The 18,545-nt window shown below is 39.2% G+C and overlaps 5 protein-coding genes across 5 annotated transcripts; all 5 read right to left on the reverse strand. All coding sequences in view use genetic code 12, as the record gives it.

The window, feature by feature from the left end:
* Positions 1-882: 882 nt before the first annotated feature.
* CORT_0D06660 (Cop1 protein) lies at positions 883-4,509 on the reverse strand (the record flags this gene model as incomplete). Its single annotated transcript, XM_003869584.1, has 1 exon — positions 883-4,509. One exon carries the CDS (start codon positions 4,507-4,509, stop codon positions 883-885), a length of 3,627 nt encoding a protein of 1,208 aa, XP_003869633.1.
* Positions 4,510-4,809: 300 nt separating this feature from the next.
* Positions 4,810-6,195, reverse strand: CORT_0D06670 (Utr2 GPI anchored cell wall putative glycosidase; the record flags this gene model as incomplete). The annotated part of the gene is made up of 1 exon (XM_003869585.1): positions 4,810-6,195. The coding sequence occupies one exon, from the start codon at positions 6,193-6,195 to the stop codon at positions 4,810-4,812; it is 1,386 nt and encodes a 461-aa protein (XP_003869634.1).
* Positions 6,196-6,666: 471 nt separating this feature from the next.
* CORT_0D06680 (Bro1 protein) lies at positions 6,667-9,372 on the reverse strand (the record flags this gene model as incomplete). Its single annotated transcript, XM_003869586.1, has 1 exon — positions 6,667-9,372. One exon carries the CDS (start codon positions 9,370-9,372, stop codon positions 6,667-6,669), a length of 2,706 nt encoding a protein of 901 aa, XP_003869635.1.
* A 332-nt stretch (positions 9,373-9,704) lies between these two features.
* CORT_0D06690 (hypothetical protein) lies at positions 9,705-14,087 on the reverse strand (the record flags this gene model as incomplete). Its single annotated transcript, XM_003869587.1, has 1 exon — positions 9,705-14,087. One exon carries the CDS (start codon positions 14,085-14,087, stop codon positions 9,705-9,707), a length of 4,383 nt encoding a protein of 1,460 aa, XP_003869636.1.
* A 3,245-nt stretch (positions 14,088-17,332) lies between these two features.
* CORT_0D06700 (Ydl183c protein) lies at positions 17,333-18,253 on the reverse strand (the record flags this gene model as incomplete). Its single annotated transcript, XM_003869588.1, has 1 exon — positions 17,333-18,253. The coding sequence occupies one exon, from the start codon at positions 18,251-18,253 to the stop codon at positions 17,333-17,335; it is 921 nt and encodes a 306-aa protein (XP_003869637.1).
* Between the last annotated feature and the right edge of the window lie 292 nt (positions 18,254-18,545).

Below are 18,545 nucleotides of genomic sequence, written 5' to 3' on the forward strand. Positions count from 1 at the left end.
ACTGACCTCTAGTTCCGGTGACAATATTTTGAATTGTGAGCCTTGGATAAAAAGCCGACTTGCACGTGACGCGTTGTTTAGTTTAAAGGAAACGTTTTTCTCGTTTCACGTTTCATTCAAAACTCCAAACCCCACCCCCAACTACTCCTCAACCAAAGATGTTGCCGAAAAGGGGTATTTATAGGGAGATGAACTGGAATACGAGCGGTGCTTTTTCTACTAATGAGTAACCGGAGTAAAGAGATACTCGCCAGTGTAAGTGCTTATTGTCATCACCTAATGTCCCAAATTTATAATATGTTTTTCTTGGTAATGCATATGTACCTTAATATTCAATTCTGTAACTACCTACACCAGTCATGTGTTTATGACAACTTAATTACTAGTTCCTATTAACTAAAAAGTGAACCTCAAATAGTTTCATAATTTTAGTCTTCGTATCTTTGCAAAATAGAGAATAAAAATAAAAAATAACCTGTCACATAATTAATCGTATGAGCATATGTGCAGCAACATGCATTGAACTACAAGCTTATATTTGATGTTACCTTTCCCATTTTTGTTGCGAAACAATGAATGTAAATGTGTGAAGCATAGGCGGATTAAAGCATATGAGATTACAACTTACGTAAACTATTGGCTGTTTGACTAAGTCACAGATGACGGCAGTTTAGTTTCTCCTGATATCCGAAGTAGTAGCCGCCAATCAATGAACCACTTTCATGAACCATTGCGATATCATCCCAATCGAGGGGATACTGTTTGGAAACCACTCCGATGGCGTTGAAAGTGTATGTTGCTTTTAGGGAGGAAGGGAGGAGAAGTGGGATTACTCTACTCAAACATGTTAGACAAAACTGTACTTTATTTTTTTATTGAAACCTATGTTCTTATACGCAATCCAGAAGCAGGAACACCAACTGTAGTAATCTCGGTAATCTTACAAACAGATCCTTTAAATTGTGGCTTATAGGTAGCACCAACCAATGCTTCAGTAACACTAGGCTCACCATTGTATATTGGAGTGAAACTTCCACTACAAATGGTGAATTCAGCAAATGGATCAAAATCGATTTCAACAGAGTCACTCGCAACCGCATCGGCTTTGGCTTTCAATTTGGTTGCTTGATCGGCCCGTGGACCGGTGTTTGATATTTTCAAAAATTCTTCAGCGAAATAAGAAGCGCTAGCGAAGTTCTTGTTTTTGAACGATTGGGTCATGGCCACATTCAATGCATTTAATTTATGGGCTGGCTGTAACTGCACCTTGGTGAAATATGATGCCAATTCCAAGTTGCGTTTGACATCAGTTGGTGGTAATGCACGACGTGCCAATTCAATAGACAATCCAAGAATGTATTCACGACACAAAACCAATACTTCTTGACATTTTGTCTCTGCTGCTTCATCATCAACATTCAACACTGTGATTGTGTAAATGACTGATCTGAAAGTTTTAATTGCATCTTCGAGATTATTGGCCTTGAATTTCTTAAATGCTAGTTGCAATTGCTCCTCCAAGGTATCATACCCAGGAACGACTGGTCTGAATTTCTTTGGATCTTCTTCATCGGTGTCTTCTCTAATGTATGTTTTCATAGCAGGTAAGTCATTGACACCGGGCAAGTACAATTTAGAAGCACCATAGACTTGCAAGAACCTTTCACGCAATGGTTCAAAGTTCGAAACACCAACTTGTTTATTCAACAATAATGCAGCTTGTTCTAGAGCACCAGCTGCAACATAAGTGGCGGGAGTCTTGGCATTACGCAACCAATCACCAATTTCATTCTCCAGAGTAGCTGCTGTAGCAACTGCTTCCGTTGCTTCATCACCAACCAAATCATCATCGTCTCCAATATCCAACTCTTCGTCAAGATCCCAAGCATCGCCTTCTTCTTCACCATCTTCAAGCTCATCATCATATTGTAAGCTAACATCATTTGCATCTGCGCCAGCAGTGACTTCTTTCGCATGATCATCTTCGAGAGACAAGTTTTCAACTTTACCAGTGAGCAAAGCAGTTTCAAAGTACGACAAGGATGATTCTTTCAATGGCCAGTTTGTAACTGGTTCAGCAATTGGTTGAGGAAGAGGAACAGCATCGCCCAACTCGGGTAACTCAACATCCTTTTCAGAAACGCCAGCCTCCTCCAAAATCTGAGCGGCATAATCATTCAAGTTGTTTGATTTAGCCAAAGTGTAAGCTAATGGCAACATACCACTCTTGATGTACACTTCGCATCTCTTTTTCACATCGTTGCTATACAACGTATTTTGAACCACAGCAGAAACGTCACCTCTATGTTCTGCAATAGTGGTCATTTTATTCAATCTCTCAGTGTCACCTTTGAACAAATACAAAAATGCCAATTTATCAAACAAATGCAATTGTTGGTAAACAAATTCAACAATATCAATGTTTCCCTGCAACAATGCTTCTTCGCCCAATTTCTCCCAAATCGTGTTATTGTTCAAGATCTTGGCTTGCTCTAATGCAACTTGTAAGTTGCTGCATTCCAAAGCCAATTCAAATCTGGTTTCTGGATCTTGAACAAAATGTAAAGCAACTTCTGGGAACCCCTTCTTTTGCAAATAACTAATGATATTTTGTCCTACCAAAGTGGAGTTTTTAATGATTCTTAAAACTTCACCAAAGTTTTTATTCACCAAAGCACGCTTGAATCTGTACTCAGTTGGATCAATCTTGATAACTTCAACCTGTCCAGAACGGTTCAAGCAGTAAACCAAGTTTCCAGTAACTTTGGTAATGTAAACAGTATTCTCCAAGGTTTTGATGATACCATTGTCGCCATTCAACAAAGTGTACTTGATGTGGTTCAATGTCGAGTACAACAATACACCAGAGTCATCCCATGAAGCGCTCTTAATTCTAATTGTTTCATGCATCGATGTAATCAATTCTAAGTCCTTAGTGGCGATGGTGATTGTGTGTTTTGACAAAAGTGCCAAGTATTGACCATCATTAGACCAGCTGACATACTTGACATTGTTTACACTAAGCTCTGCCAATTCCTTCTTTTGTTGGACATCGTAATTAATCACTGAATGTGACTTGACTAACAACACACGTCCAGGTCCACCTGGTAACACATCATTGACTGACAGGTCTAACTGAATGGTTTTGGTCACATTGTTGCTCAAATCCTTGACATGCAATGTCTTCGAACCTTTAATAAATACAACAAACCTATTACGAGAAATGAATGTGGCAAAGTTTCCTTCTCCTTGTCTAATATCAGTTGGTTCAATCGCACCGGTGGCATGTTTGGGCAATGTAATCAAAGCATAGTTTGAATTGTCACCTTCTCCATGAACAACCAAAATAGAATTATCAGTTGAATTATAAGCCAAAGTTCTCATAAAAGACCACGCTTTACCAATCTTCTTCAACGACAACATTGGCAAAGTACTTTCTTGCTTTTGGAAATCAAATGCTTGAACTTGCTTCTCTGCATTAATGTAAAACAATCTGTTTTGGAAAAGTGCATGTGCCGGTCTTTCCCTTTCTAGTTTGAAAACCATTACACCCGAGTCGTGACAAGCTGCAAAAAGGTTGATGCTTGGATGGCTTGCAATTAACCAAAAACGATCATGTTCTCTTCTAAACTGCTTAATTGGAACACGCTTGTTCAAATCCCAAACTCTAATTGTCTTGTCATCAGAAACTGACAAGATGAGGTCTTGGTGTGGATGGAAGATAGCACTCAATACATTGCCAGTATGACCTCTGCAAGTGTCAACTTCCCAAGCTTTAGTATCACTCATTCTCCATAACTTAACCAATCTGTCATCCCCAGCAGACACAATCAATGGTAAAGTAGGGTGGAAAGCGGCATAGTTGACACCTTTATCATGACCCTCCAAAACATACTTGACAATGGCATTGATATTACCAAAGATATCTTGTTGTGGCAATTGGTTTCTCTGAAGTTGGTCTTCAAATGATCTTGTTGATGTTGGTGCTGAATGCTTCTTTCTCAAACCAGAAATATCCCATACACGAACGGTTTGATCCAAACTTGCTGAAACAATTAAATCTTCAGTCGGATGGAATTGGGCACTCATAACATAATGGTTGTGACCAGTCAAACAAGCAATCTCTTGTCTATTTTGCCAATTCCAAATTCTAATAGTCTGGTCATCGGAACATGACAAAATCCATGGCAAATCATGATGGAAAGAAACTCCACGAACATAATCCAAGTGTCCATTCAATGTAAAAATACACTTTCTTGTATTCAATGACCAGACCTTGATGGAATAATCATCACCACCTGAAACAAACAATGGTTGCGTTGGATGAAAATTAACTGTTCTCACAGGACCCACATGATCTTCAAAACGATCAATCAAGGTACCCATTCTATAATCCCATAATTGAATAGTGGATGAATGTAAAGATACCAAGCACCAAGGTCTTTTAGGATGAAATGCCACCCCTTTAGCCCTTGATGACTTGGACTCAAATTTAGTCAACATCTTCATGGTTGGTAAAAAGTTGACAGGTCTAAATCAGGCAAGTCAATTGATCTTAAAGATCTGTTGGTTAATGCGTTGTTTGTTTGGTTTCCGACGAAAAAAAAAAATTCAGCAAAAGTTGAAAAATTGGACACGCATACTTTGCACTACCAATCGTGAAAAGATGCAAGGGGAGTTACTATGACGGATAGGTTGCAAAAGAGCAAGGTCGTCGTGAGAGATGCAAGCATTGTAAGTATAGAGCCATAGAATTTACTGATCTAATATGCATACCTTTGACTTTTTTTATCTAAAATGCTATATTGGTTAAACAAAGTATGAAATAAATCCCAATGCAATCGCAAACAAAACACCTTCTTTTCCTACTTCAAGATTCATACCTGCAGCACCACCACTACTGGAGGAGTCCCCCGAGGAGGTCTCTTTTGAGTTTTGTACAAATCCACCAACTCCAGCGCTTGGGTCATAGTCGGTAGTTGTTGCTTCTTGTGTTGCAGAGGCTTTATTTGCAGCTGCCGTGTTTTGTGCAGGTGCGTTAGCTGAAACTTTTTTTGTTGAGGTTTGCACACTAGTTATAGTCGATGACCCACTAGTTTTTACAATGGTTGTAGTTTCATTTTCATTTTGTGTGTCTCTATCGTTATCTGGATCAAAACCTGTAGCATCATCATTACCCAACCAGGTTTTCTTGTTTGTTAAATAAATGTTTGATTCATCTCCATCTGTACTATCGTACAAGAATGCATGATAATCGTCCGCATTGGAGGAGTTGCCAGAAAGACTTACATTTCCAGGTAAATCGTAAGTCTCGACGTCAATCTCTTTAATGTGCGCGTAGAAGTATCCGTATTTCTTGATATCTTCGGCATCCCAGTCAATTTCACCACCAGCCCATTCAATGGTACCAACCCCATTGGAGGAGTCACCTCCTGGCCATAAAGAGAATTGAATTCTTGATGGCGTTTGAGGGAAATCGTATCTTTTAGTGGTTTCGTTCCAGGTGTCATTCCTGTTCAAAGTACGGATTGCTTTATTGTCAATGGACCAAGTGATGTGGTCTTCATGCCAATCCATTTCATACAAATGGTAATACTCAAAGGTGTCATTGACGGTGGAGTTTTTGGAGTTGGTATAGTTCAAAATACCTTGAGCATAAAAATTGGACTCTGCAGCTTGCAAATTGTAACCAACGAATTCGTAATCAATTTCATCTTGGACATCGGAAAACAAAATGAACGCAGTAACAACACCACCGCCATGTGACGTTTTCATCGTAGCCGATACCTTACCATACCATAAATATTTAGTTGATGAAAGGACTGTACCAGTGGTGTGGTTAGGCATCTGCAACAATAATGAGCTATTGTAATAATCTACCCAACCTGTGTATACCCAATCCGCCTCTGTTGCATTACCCAAGTATTCATTAGCAAGTTCAATCTCTTGAACAGCGCTCTTTGAGTTAAATGTCTTTGAATAATCGTCCATTCTTGGCATAGGCATACACGCAGTAAGATTATATGAATATCTAATATCACAACCTCCCAAACAATAAGCACCGGTACCACACTCACCGAATTGGGAGCAACAAGGAGAATCTTCAGGACAGCTCTGAGTTGCATTACAAGACACAACATCAGAAGCAATAGTTACACTTAGTAGTGTCAAGAATAAAACGTAAATTGCCCTCATGTAACCTCAAGTGATCTGAAACGAGCGTGATGAAAAATGAAAAGTGGATCAAAATAAAAGAAAGTTGATCGAAGTGTATTTATAATGATGAAAGAGCGTAGACTTTAACTTGGCGGCTCGCTAAATTGCGTTTGTATGTGGGACTTTTTGATTGGCGAACAAAGCTCTGCTATTGTTTGACTCAGCCTTTGGTGACTTTGATGATGAGATATTTCTATTTATAAACTTCAGGCGTTTTTGACGTTTTTTCTTCTGGATCATTTGTACACGACTTTTTTTCTGGTGTTTATTTATTGCCTGATTTGGACAATTAATTACGAAATGTCAAAGAAAAGTGACGCGACAGATATATCAAAGGGGTGAGAGTATAGGCCATATAGAAATAACGGATATTGCCACTTGTAGATACAACAGAAGACAACAACACTTTAATACAATTGTTCAATTGTCACAGAACGATTAAAGACTTAGCTATTTACTAAAAAAGTCATACATGTTGGGATCATAAGTTGATGGTTGATCATAGATTAGACCACTCTTGGAATCAGAGCTTTTATTTGCATGCTGCCAAGGTGGTACTTTAGACTGCTCTTCTTTTCCAGGAATCGGTGGAGACGAGAATGCGGCATGTTGTGACCCAAAGGAGTCTCTCTGTGGATTCTTTGGTGGTAACTGTGGAGGTCTTGAGTATGAGGGATGTGATTGTAGTTGGGGCGCACTTGGTGGGTACCGCTGAGCATTGCTCACCTGCAGCTGTAAAGGTTGCGAGCTAAACCCGGAAAATTGCGGTTGAATGGGTGGTGGATTATAGTTTTGCTGAGAAGGCAATTGTGAAGGGGAGGGAATAGGTTGCAGTTGAGAATATGAAGGGTTTCCATAGTTAGGTCCCCGTTGTCCTGTCGGGTTGGAACTAGCTGCATAATTTTGAAGATTGGTATTCGATGCACCAGGGTAATCGTTCAACTTTAATGAATTTATAGATTGGCTTATTGCATTTGCATTCAATATCTCTTCACAATGCTTGAAGAGTTTACTATACCAAGAGTTTCCCTTCTCCAAACCTGCATGATACTGTGTCCAATTCTTATAAAATGATTCAATCTTTGCAATGTTCTCACTCCATAGTTGAGCCTTCTCTTGATTTCTGGATTGCAACTTTTTGACAACAGGATCACTCAATAGTCTGCCCCATTCAGCTTTCACATCGGAAAGGATCGACTTTTCTCTGTTGATTAAATTGTCCAACTTGTCAATAAATGGTTGGAATTTTTTCAACTCAGCTGGAAATATAACACTTTTGATTTCATTATTGCTCATTCGCTTTGCATTCAACATCAAGATTTCAGAAATGTCGTCAGTGTGAATATCTTTCTTCAAGTTTTCTATCAAACTGGCTTTGTTTGATTTGATGGTTCCCAAATCGTATAAGAATGTTTCCAAGACTTTGATTTGTTGATCTTGAGCATCGTCTTTGTCGATTAAACTAACTTCTTGAGCAGAAGCAGGCTCAAATAATTGGCGAAATTGCTTGTCATTAGATCCTTTAGAGAGGATCTTGTAAAACGCTCTGTTAATCAACAGGGCTATCTTCTTATCTGAGTTGGACGCTTCATAAAGAGCTCGTTTGAGGTTAATCGCTTCATCTTGATGACTATATTGATCAAACTTTGAAATTGTCTCATAAATTTTTTGTCTCAATTTGACATTCTCCTCTTCCAACTGTTGGTCTCTTTCATATGTGGTCGAGATTTCTCTCACTTTGGAAATAATGTCATTAGGAATTTCGTCATCATCGGATGATTTTAACGATTGTTTTATCTGGTGCAACGCCTTGGGCAATTTTAATGATTCGAGAAAAGATTCAGTTTCCTCTTTTGATACTTCATAGTAATCAATCTCATTTCTTAACAATTGTGATTTCTCTTCTGAGTAAAAACTCGATAACTCATGAATGTTTATTGGTACAACATTGCTTAAAAAATTTTGATAACCTTGCTCATTAACCTCCTTCAACAAGGGGATATCATTCAAGTTTACAACTTTCGAAACCTGAAATGGTGCTAATTGATTCCAATTGGCATCTTTTTTCACCAAATCATGATAGATCAAGTCATTGTCCTTCACCAGCTCATCAGTTTTGATTCCTACTGCATCTTTTTGATAATTGTAATTGTCCAATAGGTCATACACGTTTCCGTGCCCTTTAGTTATGGTCCTCATTGCGTGTGGATTTATGTTTTCCAACACTGCGCTTGATTGATTTAGGAACCCAATTGCATCACCATACTTTCTTCCTGCCTCTAGTTGCAAAGCATGAAAGTAAAGCGCTAATGACTTGTAGTATTGGGTTTTGAAATAAATAATTGAAACCCAAGATGGATCCAATTGTGCATTCACATAACGCGAGTCTTCTTCATCGTCGCCAGGAGCATCTAAATCGTCTCCCACTAAATCGTCATATTCATCAACAATTTTAAAACTTTCCTTCTCTTCTTGGCTAATCATATTATAACATTCTTCGTATTGTAAGCTGGCGGATTTACACAACTTGGCAATCAATGAGTTCTTCAGTTGGTCCAAATCATTAGTGATTGCATTCAAGGTAAACACTTCTTGAGCTTGGGCAAGACTTAATTTACTTAGAAATCTGATAGTTGATTGGCTCAAGTCGTCGCTAGGTGCATGTAGAAAGTTCTCATTTAAGTATTCATAAATTCCTGCCGCTTGTTGGAACATGACAATTGAATCCTTTACGGAACCAACTCCATTGCTACTTTGCAGCTCGTTGTACTTTGTAATTGCAAATTTGGTCAATAATGCGCCAATGTTGAACAACACGTTGGCTTTTTCAAATGGCAAGGCATTTTGTCTATGTGTGATATCTGGTGAGAATGCATCATGCCAGACAAAGTCCAACTTCTTCGATCTATTCAATGAAGCAAATTGAATTTTTACATCTAATACTTCCAACTGGCTATAATATTTAAAGTATAATCTCAATCCAGTATTGTCGGCATGAACGCCTCTGATATCTTGACGCAATTTCTCGAATGAATTTATGTCAGTTTGATATGACGATGTGTTGCCATATATCGAAAGGAGGTAATTGTTGAGTGGTTTCACCCAGGAGACCTCTTCAGTCTTTTTGCTAGGAATGGTAAGTAAGCTTGTCTTCATGCTTAGTTTGCTAAGAAAGAATGGTGGGCAATTGAACCGTCGCACAAAAATTGGCAATCTACTGCTACCTTTAATCTAAGAATATATTGAAAGGACTATGTGAAGATACATACTTCCACACGAACAATTGTAACCAAAATAACAAGGGATCATCGTAAATGCTAGGCCTTTTAATAAGGGCATAGTTAGTTCCGAAAACGTACACCATAGACAGGTGCTACGCAATGGTACAAATTTTACTCTATAAACCTTCTATAACCAAAGCATTGTATAGCTGCCCCAAAAATAAGAATAAATAAAACATCCACTTATCAGGCAAAAGCTTCTCTCGCCTACTTGCGCATCAATCCACCTTCCTCACATAATGCACGATACATTGAGCCTTTATCATTCAACAAATTGGCAGGTGAATCAAACTCCTTCACTTCACCTTTATCAAGAACCAATACTTTGTCACTATCGGATATAGTCTCCAATCTATGTGCAATTGTCAAGATTGTTTTGTCCTTGAATTCAGTTCTGATTGTATTTTGAACAATTCTGTCAGTTTCCACATCGATCGAAGCAGTTGCTTCATCCAAAACTAAGACATTAGATTTGTTCAATAATGCTCGAGCCAAGGAGAGTAATTGACGTTGTCCTGCTGACAAATTCGACCCTCCTTCAAATATCATTGCTCCAAGACCAACTTTCTCTTCGTGGCCATGTTTGCTAACCAATTGCTCAACGTGTTCTTTCAAATGGGCTAATCTTAGTACATCCCACAACTCTTCATCAGTGTGCTTATTCAAAGGGTCCAAATTGTCACGTACTGTTCCTTCAACAACATTAGAGTCTTGTGGAATGATATTCAACAGGCTTCGCAAGTCGTAGAGGCCAAGTCTGTCTGTGATTTCCGAATCAAGTACAATGTATCCCGATGTTGCTTCAACGATACGAAACAACGCCATTGTCAAGGTTGATTTGCCTGCACCGGTTCTGCCAACTACCCCAATTTTCTCATGCAGTTTGATACTGACATTGATATCTTTTAACACGGGTTCAAGGTCCTCTCTATACTTTGTGTAATAGTTTTGGAACAGTATTTCACCCTTTGCGGGCCACTTGGTGGGTGGGCGATACTCCTTCACAATGTCAGCCGCCTCAGGTTTCAAACCACAATATTCAATGACTCTTTCTAACGACACAGATCTTGTTTCGATGTCGGCCCACCCTCTAATAATCATACTAAGAGCATTACTGATGCTCAATGCATTCACCAAAACAAAACCAACTAGACCAGAGCTCAACTCGTGCGATGTACCCAAAGTAGCTAAAATGAATAGCGACGAGGAGTAAAGAATGACAGCTGATATAGTCTGCAACCTCATCGATAACCATCTGTTACAAGACAACATGGTGTAGTGGACTCGAATAAATCTGTTTGTAATCTTGTCATTAACTTCACTAAACTTTCCTTGTTGTCCAAAAGCTCGAATAGTTTCAACACCATTTACTGACTCCAGCAAGTGTGAAAATAAGGGACTCCTGCATGTGCTCACCAACCTCTTGAGCTCACGTGTCGATGGAATGTAAAACACCCTAATTCTGTTGAAAATAGCCATAAGGATCAATATAACCACAATCATTATGGGGAGGTTGAACACCACCACAGAAAGAACTCCAATTGCTAATAAACCGTAATCAATAACTGCCAAAATAGACCAAATAAGCTGCTGGTCAACAACATTCATATCATCAGCAAACCTATTTAAAATACGTCCGATGGGGGTGGTTTCAAAAAATTGCATAGGGCTACGTAATACTGACCTTGCCATTTTATCATGGAAATATCTTGATCCTCTAATGACACAGTAGCTCCACATAATTAAAGCTGCAGCGAGCATACATGCTGCACCAGCAATGCCTGTTATAGCATAGATCGTGAGGTAAAACAGTACTGAAGTGTTGTGTCCCTTAGCTAAGTTGACTTCTGACCAGTACTTGAGAATATAATTTGCTCCAATATTACATGTAACATTTCCGGCGTAGATAAACACATACAAAATGATCATGGGGAAGTTGCATGCTTTGAAGTACTCGAGGTACACGCTTAATTTCACGTTACCCTTGGCTCTAGATTCTCTTATATCTGGTTTGTTTACCTTTTTGTCCACTTCGTCGACTTCATTCACACTTTTGTTGGATACAACACTGGATCTTCTGTTGGGCGCCTCCTCTTGATGTGCCACCTCATTACTATGTTGGTTGATAAGCCTAGCTAGGTCCAGACCCCTCTCCATGACTTCCTTGTAGCTACCCCTCTCTGCGACTTTACCAGCTTGTAGCAACACAATTTCCAGAGAGTATCGCAAAACATTAATGGAATTGGTGGCCAAGATGACTGTCTTGTCTGACAACACCCCTCTCACAACATCGCGTATGATACTTTTACCAACATGTGCATCAACAGCGGAAAGTACGTCATCTAATAAATAAATATCGGCTTTGGAATACACAGCTCGAGCTAGTGATATTCTTGCTTTTTGTCCACCACTAAGAGCAATTCCCTTTTCACCCACAATCGTGGCATCTCCTTCTGGTAGAATTTCTAGGTCTACCGCCAATTGACATGAGGCAACAACTTTGTTATAAAATCTCTCATCAAACTTGCTTCCAAAGAGAATGTTTTCCCTTACGGTTGCATTTTGAATCCATGGTTGTTGAGAGCAATAAGCGATGGATCCATTCACCTCAACCGAACCTTTGGAGATTGGAACCTCTCCTAAAATCGCCTTGATTAGAGCAGTTTTTCCAGTGCCCACTTTCCCTACAATGCATGTGAGCTGGCCGCTCCTGGCATTGAGATCGATGTCGGTTAAGGCGACATTTTCCAGATCCCAAGAAAACGTTGCATTCTTCACCGAAACAGTCACATCATTAGGCAATGCCGGTTTGCTCAACCTGACCACCTCAGACTTTTTTTCCTTCATGGAGAAGAATTCGTCCAATCTACCAAAACAGTTAGTTGCTTCGACTATTGCAACAATTGCATCAGGAAGTTGCATAATCGGTTCAGTCAAGAAGTCAAACAACGACAAAGCTGGAAAGATAATTGATGGAATTAAGGAGATCTGTGTGAGTTTGACAAAGGAGATTAAACATGTGATTGTTATTGCAAAGGGAATTGTATTCCACAAGAACATGGAAAAGGCATTGAAATGGCCAATTTGTTTAGCCATTATCAACTCTTTATCATTTCTTATACTGAAAAGTCTTTTCAACATTGGCTGTTCCCAGGCATAAAGCTTGATACTTTTGATTGACTGCAAAATCTCCGATGTCAATTTCAACCTTTCATCCCTGATTTTCATGTTCTTTTTGACAAGACCTGAAATTGATGTGCTGATCTTGCTACTCAATGGGACTAGAACCACTGCGGTGGCAAATCCAAACAATGCAGAAACTCCGAGCAACCTGTACAAAGCCCAAATGCCAATCAACAATCTAAAGGGTAAATTCACCACAAATGCATACATTGCCAATTGAGATATTTTGGTCACATCGACAGCTAAATTGTTGATTACCTCTCCGCTGTTTTTGTTCTTTCTTGCTTCGGCAGAAAGGTTGACGGCTTTTCTGTAAACAAAAGTACCCAATGAAGAATACACCTGCGATCTAATGCGAAAATGAATTGCTGCAAATCGGTTCATTGAGGTGTATTTACCAACAGAACAAAAGAAAATTGCTGTGGCTATGGAGAGTCCAACAACTGGAGGTTTTCGATCTTCACTGCCAAAGTAAACGATGAATTGTTGCAACAAGAACGCTTGTCCTAAGTTTGACGCTATTGCAATCCACTCCATGATTAGCATCAATAGCAAGTTCCTGGAATATAAGGAAAGGTAGACCCTGAATAATGACTTTTTACCATGGTGTTCCTTTGCGGTGTTCCACTTGTTCAATGTTTTGTCATAGGTGTATAGACAATTTTGTTCGTAATGTAATGGTGGCGTACCTTCAGCGTCAATTGTTTGATTTTCATAGATCTTTCTGATTGTGGGGTCTAGCCACCTAAATGTGATCTCAGACCAGAAGTTGTGGACCGTATCAATATTCCAGTCATTTAACTCGTAGTACTGCTTAAGTTCCAAACTAGGAGAAAACAAACCTACTTCAAACACTAAAATCAATGTTGCATTCGTGAAAAGGCAAAGCTCAGCGACCTGAGATACCAAACTGTAATTGAATATCTTTACATTGGATAGGTTGTCTTGAAGTGACACAACAAAAGCGAAAACGACTTGGGTTGACCAGTACAAGGAAGGCGCTGCCAATGCGACTACACTTCTCGTTGGCTCAATGATCTGCAATGGCAAGATGATCCCTCCAAGTAAGAGTACATCAATAATCAATGAGCACGATAACAAGCTCCAACCTGGCAAGTTTAACACCAAAAGAATATACAAGACTAACTGAATCACCACCAAATTCAATTTTAGGAGCTGGAAGACCCCCACACTTTGTAGTTTGAAGGGACGACCGAAACTGTATTCGATCTTGAAGGGTCCGTAATAGTTGCCAAATAAAAGGTGGACAATTTGGCTCAATGCTACAATAGCAAGAACAAAGCTGCTAATTAATGAAATAGCAGCAATGAAACACGGGTTTATCGCATTAGATATGGGACTGCTTAGCGGATTACCAATCTCTGAGAGCCCACAAGATTGTACCATTTTGGAGCAGCTTCAATGAAGAAGAGATATGTTGTAGTTTCGAGTTTTTTCATACGGCTCCAAAAAGATGGCTTTTTAATTGTGTCTGACTAATGCGGAAATTTTCAACGGACAACAGTAGTAGGCGCGGTTGCAGCCACAACAAAAACAAAACCCGCAAAATCATCAGTGTACCTTGTAAGCTCTACATAGTCACTGTTCATTCAATCAAGCTAGCAATATTATGTTGTTCTTGCGAGGTATCTTTGACACTGCAAGATTACGCGATATGCTAACATGTTTATATCGTGAGCATTTTGAGATGAATTGCGATACTCGCGATAACCCTGTTACTCAATGTCACCATCAGGTGCTGTCAAATTCTAATCACGGATGGCCTGCGGATCTCCATTTTGTTCACTATGAGGTCTTACGTGGGTTGGCGGTTTGTCAATTTTCCCGCGGAATTGTTTCCTTTCTCAATCGGATCAAAACCCTGAGCTGAAATTGTAGAGCTTAACCAACGTGACTACGTATAAGGCAGCTATTTGTATTTCAGTTCTGGATATCAGGTGATGAGTGCAAGTCTATTGCTTGTATTCAATAGCCAAACTACAAACTGTTCTTTTTCTAATGTGGCATCTCAATTTCCCTGAATATGTTTTATTCTGAGAGTTAAATGAATACTAACCACTTCTATGAGCAAGAATAGAGTAAACCGTTCAGCAAGAGTGTTTTCACTAATTCTACAATGCTGAAACCTCTGTGCACCGCTCAATCTTCATAGAATACTTGTATCTACAGTTGATATTAGTTAGAATGATAATTCCGTATATTTCTGAAGGTTGATGAAATAGAAGGCGACATTGATTCATATTTTAAAGCAGCTTCATTATTCACAGCAAAGTTCCTCTTAATAGCAGCTTAACCAATTTTCATAAGAAAATTTCCAATTAATTCAGCTCAACCATTTTCATATTATTGCAAATTTCTTTTGATAAGAAGCTTCGATTCAATTTAATTCAATTGTAACCTTGCTTTTCATCGCCAGATAGTAAATAAGTTTGCTAACTTACTTACTTCTGGCTCTCACCTTCCGTCTCTTTCTTTTTAATCTTCTGACTCTTTTCTTTCTCCACTTATCACGCATTGTAGTAGTAGTGATGAACTGGTTTCTAGTGAGGAGAGAAAGGAAAGAAAGAGGAAAGAAAAAGAAAGAGTGTGTGAAAAAAAATAACTGCAAAATTTTATACTTCCCCGACCCGAGTGAACAAGGAGGCGACAAAGGAAAAAATAAACCGAAATTGAGCGACTAAGTCGTGTGAGGAGAATCAACCACGAGCGATATCGACGTATATAAAGCTAAAGAGGTAGGAGACGCAAAATTTTCTTCTCCCCCTTCAGTTCGACGAGGCTACGAGCTAACGGATATAGCCTTGTATTTTGCTAAAGAAGTTGGTGTACTCACACCATAGTCTTTCGTTGTCTCGTCATTGAAGAGGGGTAATGTGCATATGGCACCGCATTTTGAATCCAAATGTGCGAGAGATTCAAAGCCCTAATTATTGTCACGTGGTTCACACGTGTATACTTTTAAAATTTACGCTGATTTGATTAGAAAATTCTTATATTTGTAGTAAAGCAACAATTAAGTTGTTTTTCTACTCAGGACGCGTGCAATACTTCCAACGAGTGCAAACATTCAGCGGAATGAATCAACGAGTGGACTCAATTCCATTTGACTTAAAGTCTTTTGCACGATATATTGTGTTGTGGTTGTATATTGACTGATACTTATGTACTCTGATTCAACCTGAGTTGATCATAGCCCCTTTGTACCCTTCTGTGTAAATGAGTTGTATTTGATTCGAGCGATCTAAGTTGTGCCCATTACGGTGCTTTGACCATTCTAGTCAATTCTCTGCATATTGTTGGGAAGTCCATCCTTTTAATCCAACATCACGACGTCGTGAGCAAATGCCAAATGTGTGATATTCTGTATACGTGAGTTTACTCTACCACAGTGTTGTTCTTCTGGTTCTTTTGTCAAAGATCTGTAGGACTCAATTGGGGATAGCAAATCAACCTGAACTGTTCACAATTTGCGTAACTCCTTTATCCAATGTAATATATTCCGTCCCACTTGATCTACAGGTTGTATTCGTATTTAGACTATGTGAGCATTCCACTCGTAGATTCATAGTAAACATGACAGTAAGGTTTGCATAGTAACAGGTTTGAGTTGCGGGCAGTACACTGATCGCAAGTCAAGTCCTTTTGCGTTTGTGCCCACGTTCTTTTGGACAAAGCCCGTCCATGTGGTTGATGCAACTACAAATGAACATGACTCCACCACGCATTAAGTAGTTTGTCCACACGTTGGTTTGAAATTATAACAGATACTCATGCTAGGGACAAAGCCAGTTCTCAGTTCTAACACCACGGTTTAAAACTTTGGGATCCTTAGCTCATGGTTAAATTAGGCAATCCCTAATGCCCAATCTCAAATGTTTTGAGGGTCTGGTATTGCGAACAACAACCTTTGGAACCAGATGTGTTCTTTTTCAATATCCATATAAAGATCTAACTATTGAGTGTTGGCTCAAACCAATAGCATTGCAAATTCCCTTTTCTCTCGTGAGCAATTCAAATTACCATAACCCCAGACAGTTCTCCTGCTTCATGTAAACGAATTTACAAGCAATGACCTTTCGGATCCAAACTGTACAAGGGGTGACGTAGATTCAAATGTTGCGAATTTAAGTTGAAGCTGAGGTCTTACATCAAACATAAATTTGAGGTTGGCAAATCAAGTTTGAAACAGTACCCGGGCTAAATTGACACACCACCAAGGCAGCTATTAATCAAGTATTGACTTGTTCGGCATCAATGGATGTAGGGGAGTCCACGTGCCACCAAGGCATAATTGTGAAGTGGTAGCATGAAGGGACAGCCTTGGCGATATGACAATGCCAATGATGCCCCTATTTCATCCTCATTGTGTGTGAACTAGTGAAGCAGCAAGTGGACAGCTTAAACAAAGTGTGGCCGTGATTCTTGATCTTCTCAAACAAACCAATCAAGTGCAAATGGGGCCATAGTTGCTATCACGAACCAGCAGAGTGCATTATGAAGAGATTGTGAAACTCAGCACGTGCCAATGTGAATGTTCGGAGATTGTTGTCGTAAACAGCCTAATGAACGAGAGTTGATGGAATTTTAGGCAGAGTAATTGGTTTGATTTAAATTCTTTTTATCTTCACTTTCTATTCAACTGTATCGCTCAATTTGATCTTCTTCTTCAATCGTTTCTTTGTCTGCATCAACGCTTTTGTCAAATCGTCTTTGACGTTGTTTTCTAGGGACAACTTTGTGACAAGTGTGTCTATTATTTCGGAAGTAATTAAAAGCCGCTCTTCCTCCCCCTCTTCCTCCTCTTCCTCCTCATTTTTTTCCTCCTTCTCCTCATCTCTTTCTTCTGCTTTGTAAGCTTCATCTATCTGCGTAAGCTCGGTAAATCTAATATGTGATGCGTTTTTGTCTAATAAATAATCCAAATGGTTTATCCCCAATAAAGCCTTGACATGGCAATATAATCTATAGGCAAGGTAAAACCCGGGGACATTGGGAACTACTGGCACTAATGCAAACGGCAATGATAATGGAATACCAATGGCGCATAGAATTGCTCCGTTCTTGTGTTTTTTGTAATTGTCTGTTCTGAAATGGACCAACTCTTTGAGGATTGTTGATGGGTTTTGGTATCTTGCGTGATATAAAGGAATTGGTTTCAATTGACTATCAGGAATATTAAGTTGCTTAATGTCGGACTGATGGACAATTCCTTTGCTGTCCTTTTCCACAGGTTTGATCAAATGCAAACTCTCTTCATTGATTTCTCTAATCATTGCATCCTTGTTGGGAAAAGATCGAAGACAATTTTCCTCGTAAGGTATAGTTGCAAGCAATTTACGGATCCATTTGACGATCTTGACATTTACTGAAAGCTTTGATGATACAAGTTTGGTCCATCCTTTTGTTGCAATGTTGACAGCTTTGGTTTCAACTTTGGTTACCAATGGCGTTTGACTCAGAAGAATGGGTCGATGGTTGCAATATATGAAAGATCTCGATGTAGTTAGTGGGATTGAAATGACGTAAATAGAATTCTTGTCCGGGAACTTCATTGATGAAGTAGTGTGGTTTTGTTGTCGAAGATCTTTCTCATTTCGATTGCTAATGACATGAAACACAAATTTCTATGACACAAAAATGGATGCAAAAGATGATGGCAAAAGGGCGCACGAACAGAAAAGGCAAAAGAAAAGTAGAGAAGCTTTCATTCTGGAGAGGAGATACCATACTCTTATCTCATTGTAAAGCTGCTGCATGTTTAACTTTCACAACAATTTGTACTTTCTTAATCAAATTCGTGCAAATTTGCACTCTTTCTACTTAAATTGATGCGAATTTGCAACT

This window comes from Candida orthopsilosis (assembly GCF_000315875.1).
Source record: "Candida orthopsilosis Co 90-125, chromosome 4 draft sequence".
NCBI lineage: Eukaryota > Fungi > Ascomycota > Pichiomycetes > Serinales > Debaryomycetaceae > Lodderomyces > Lodderomyces orthopsilosis.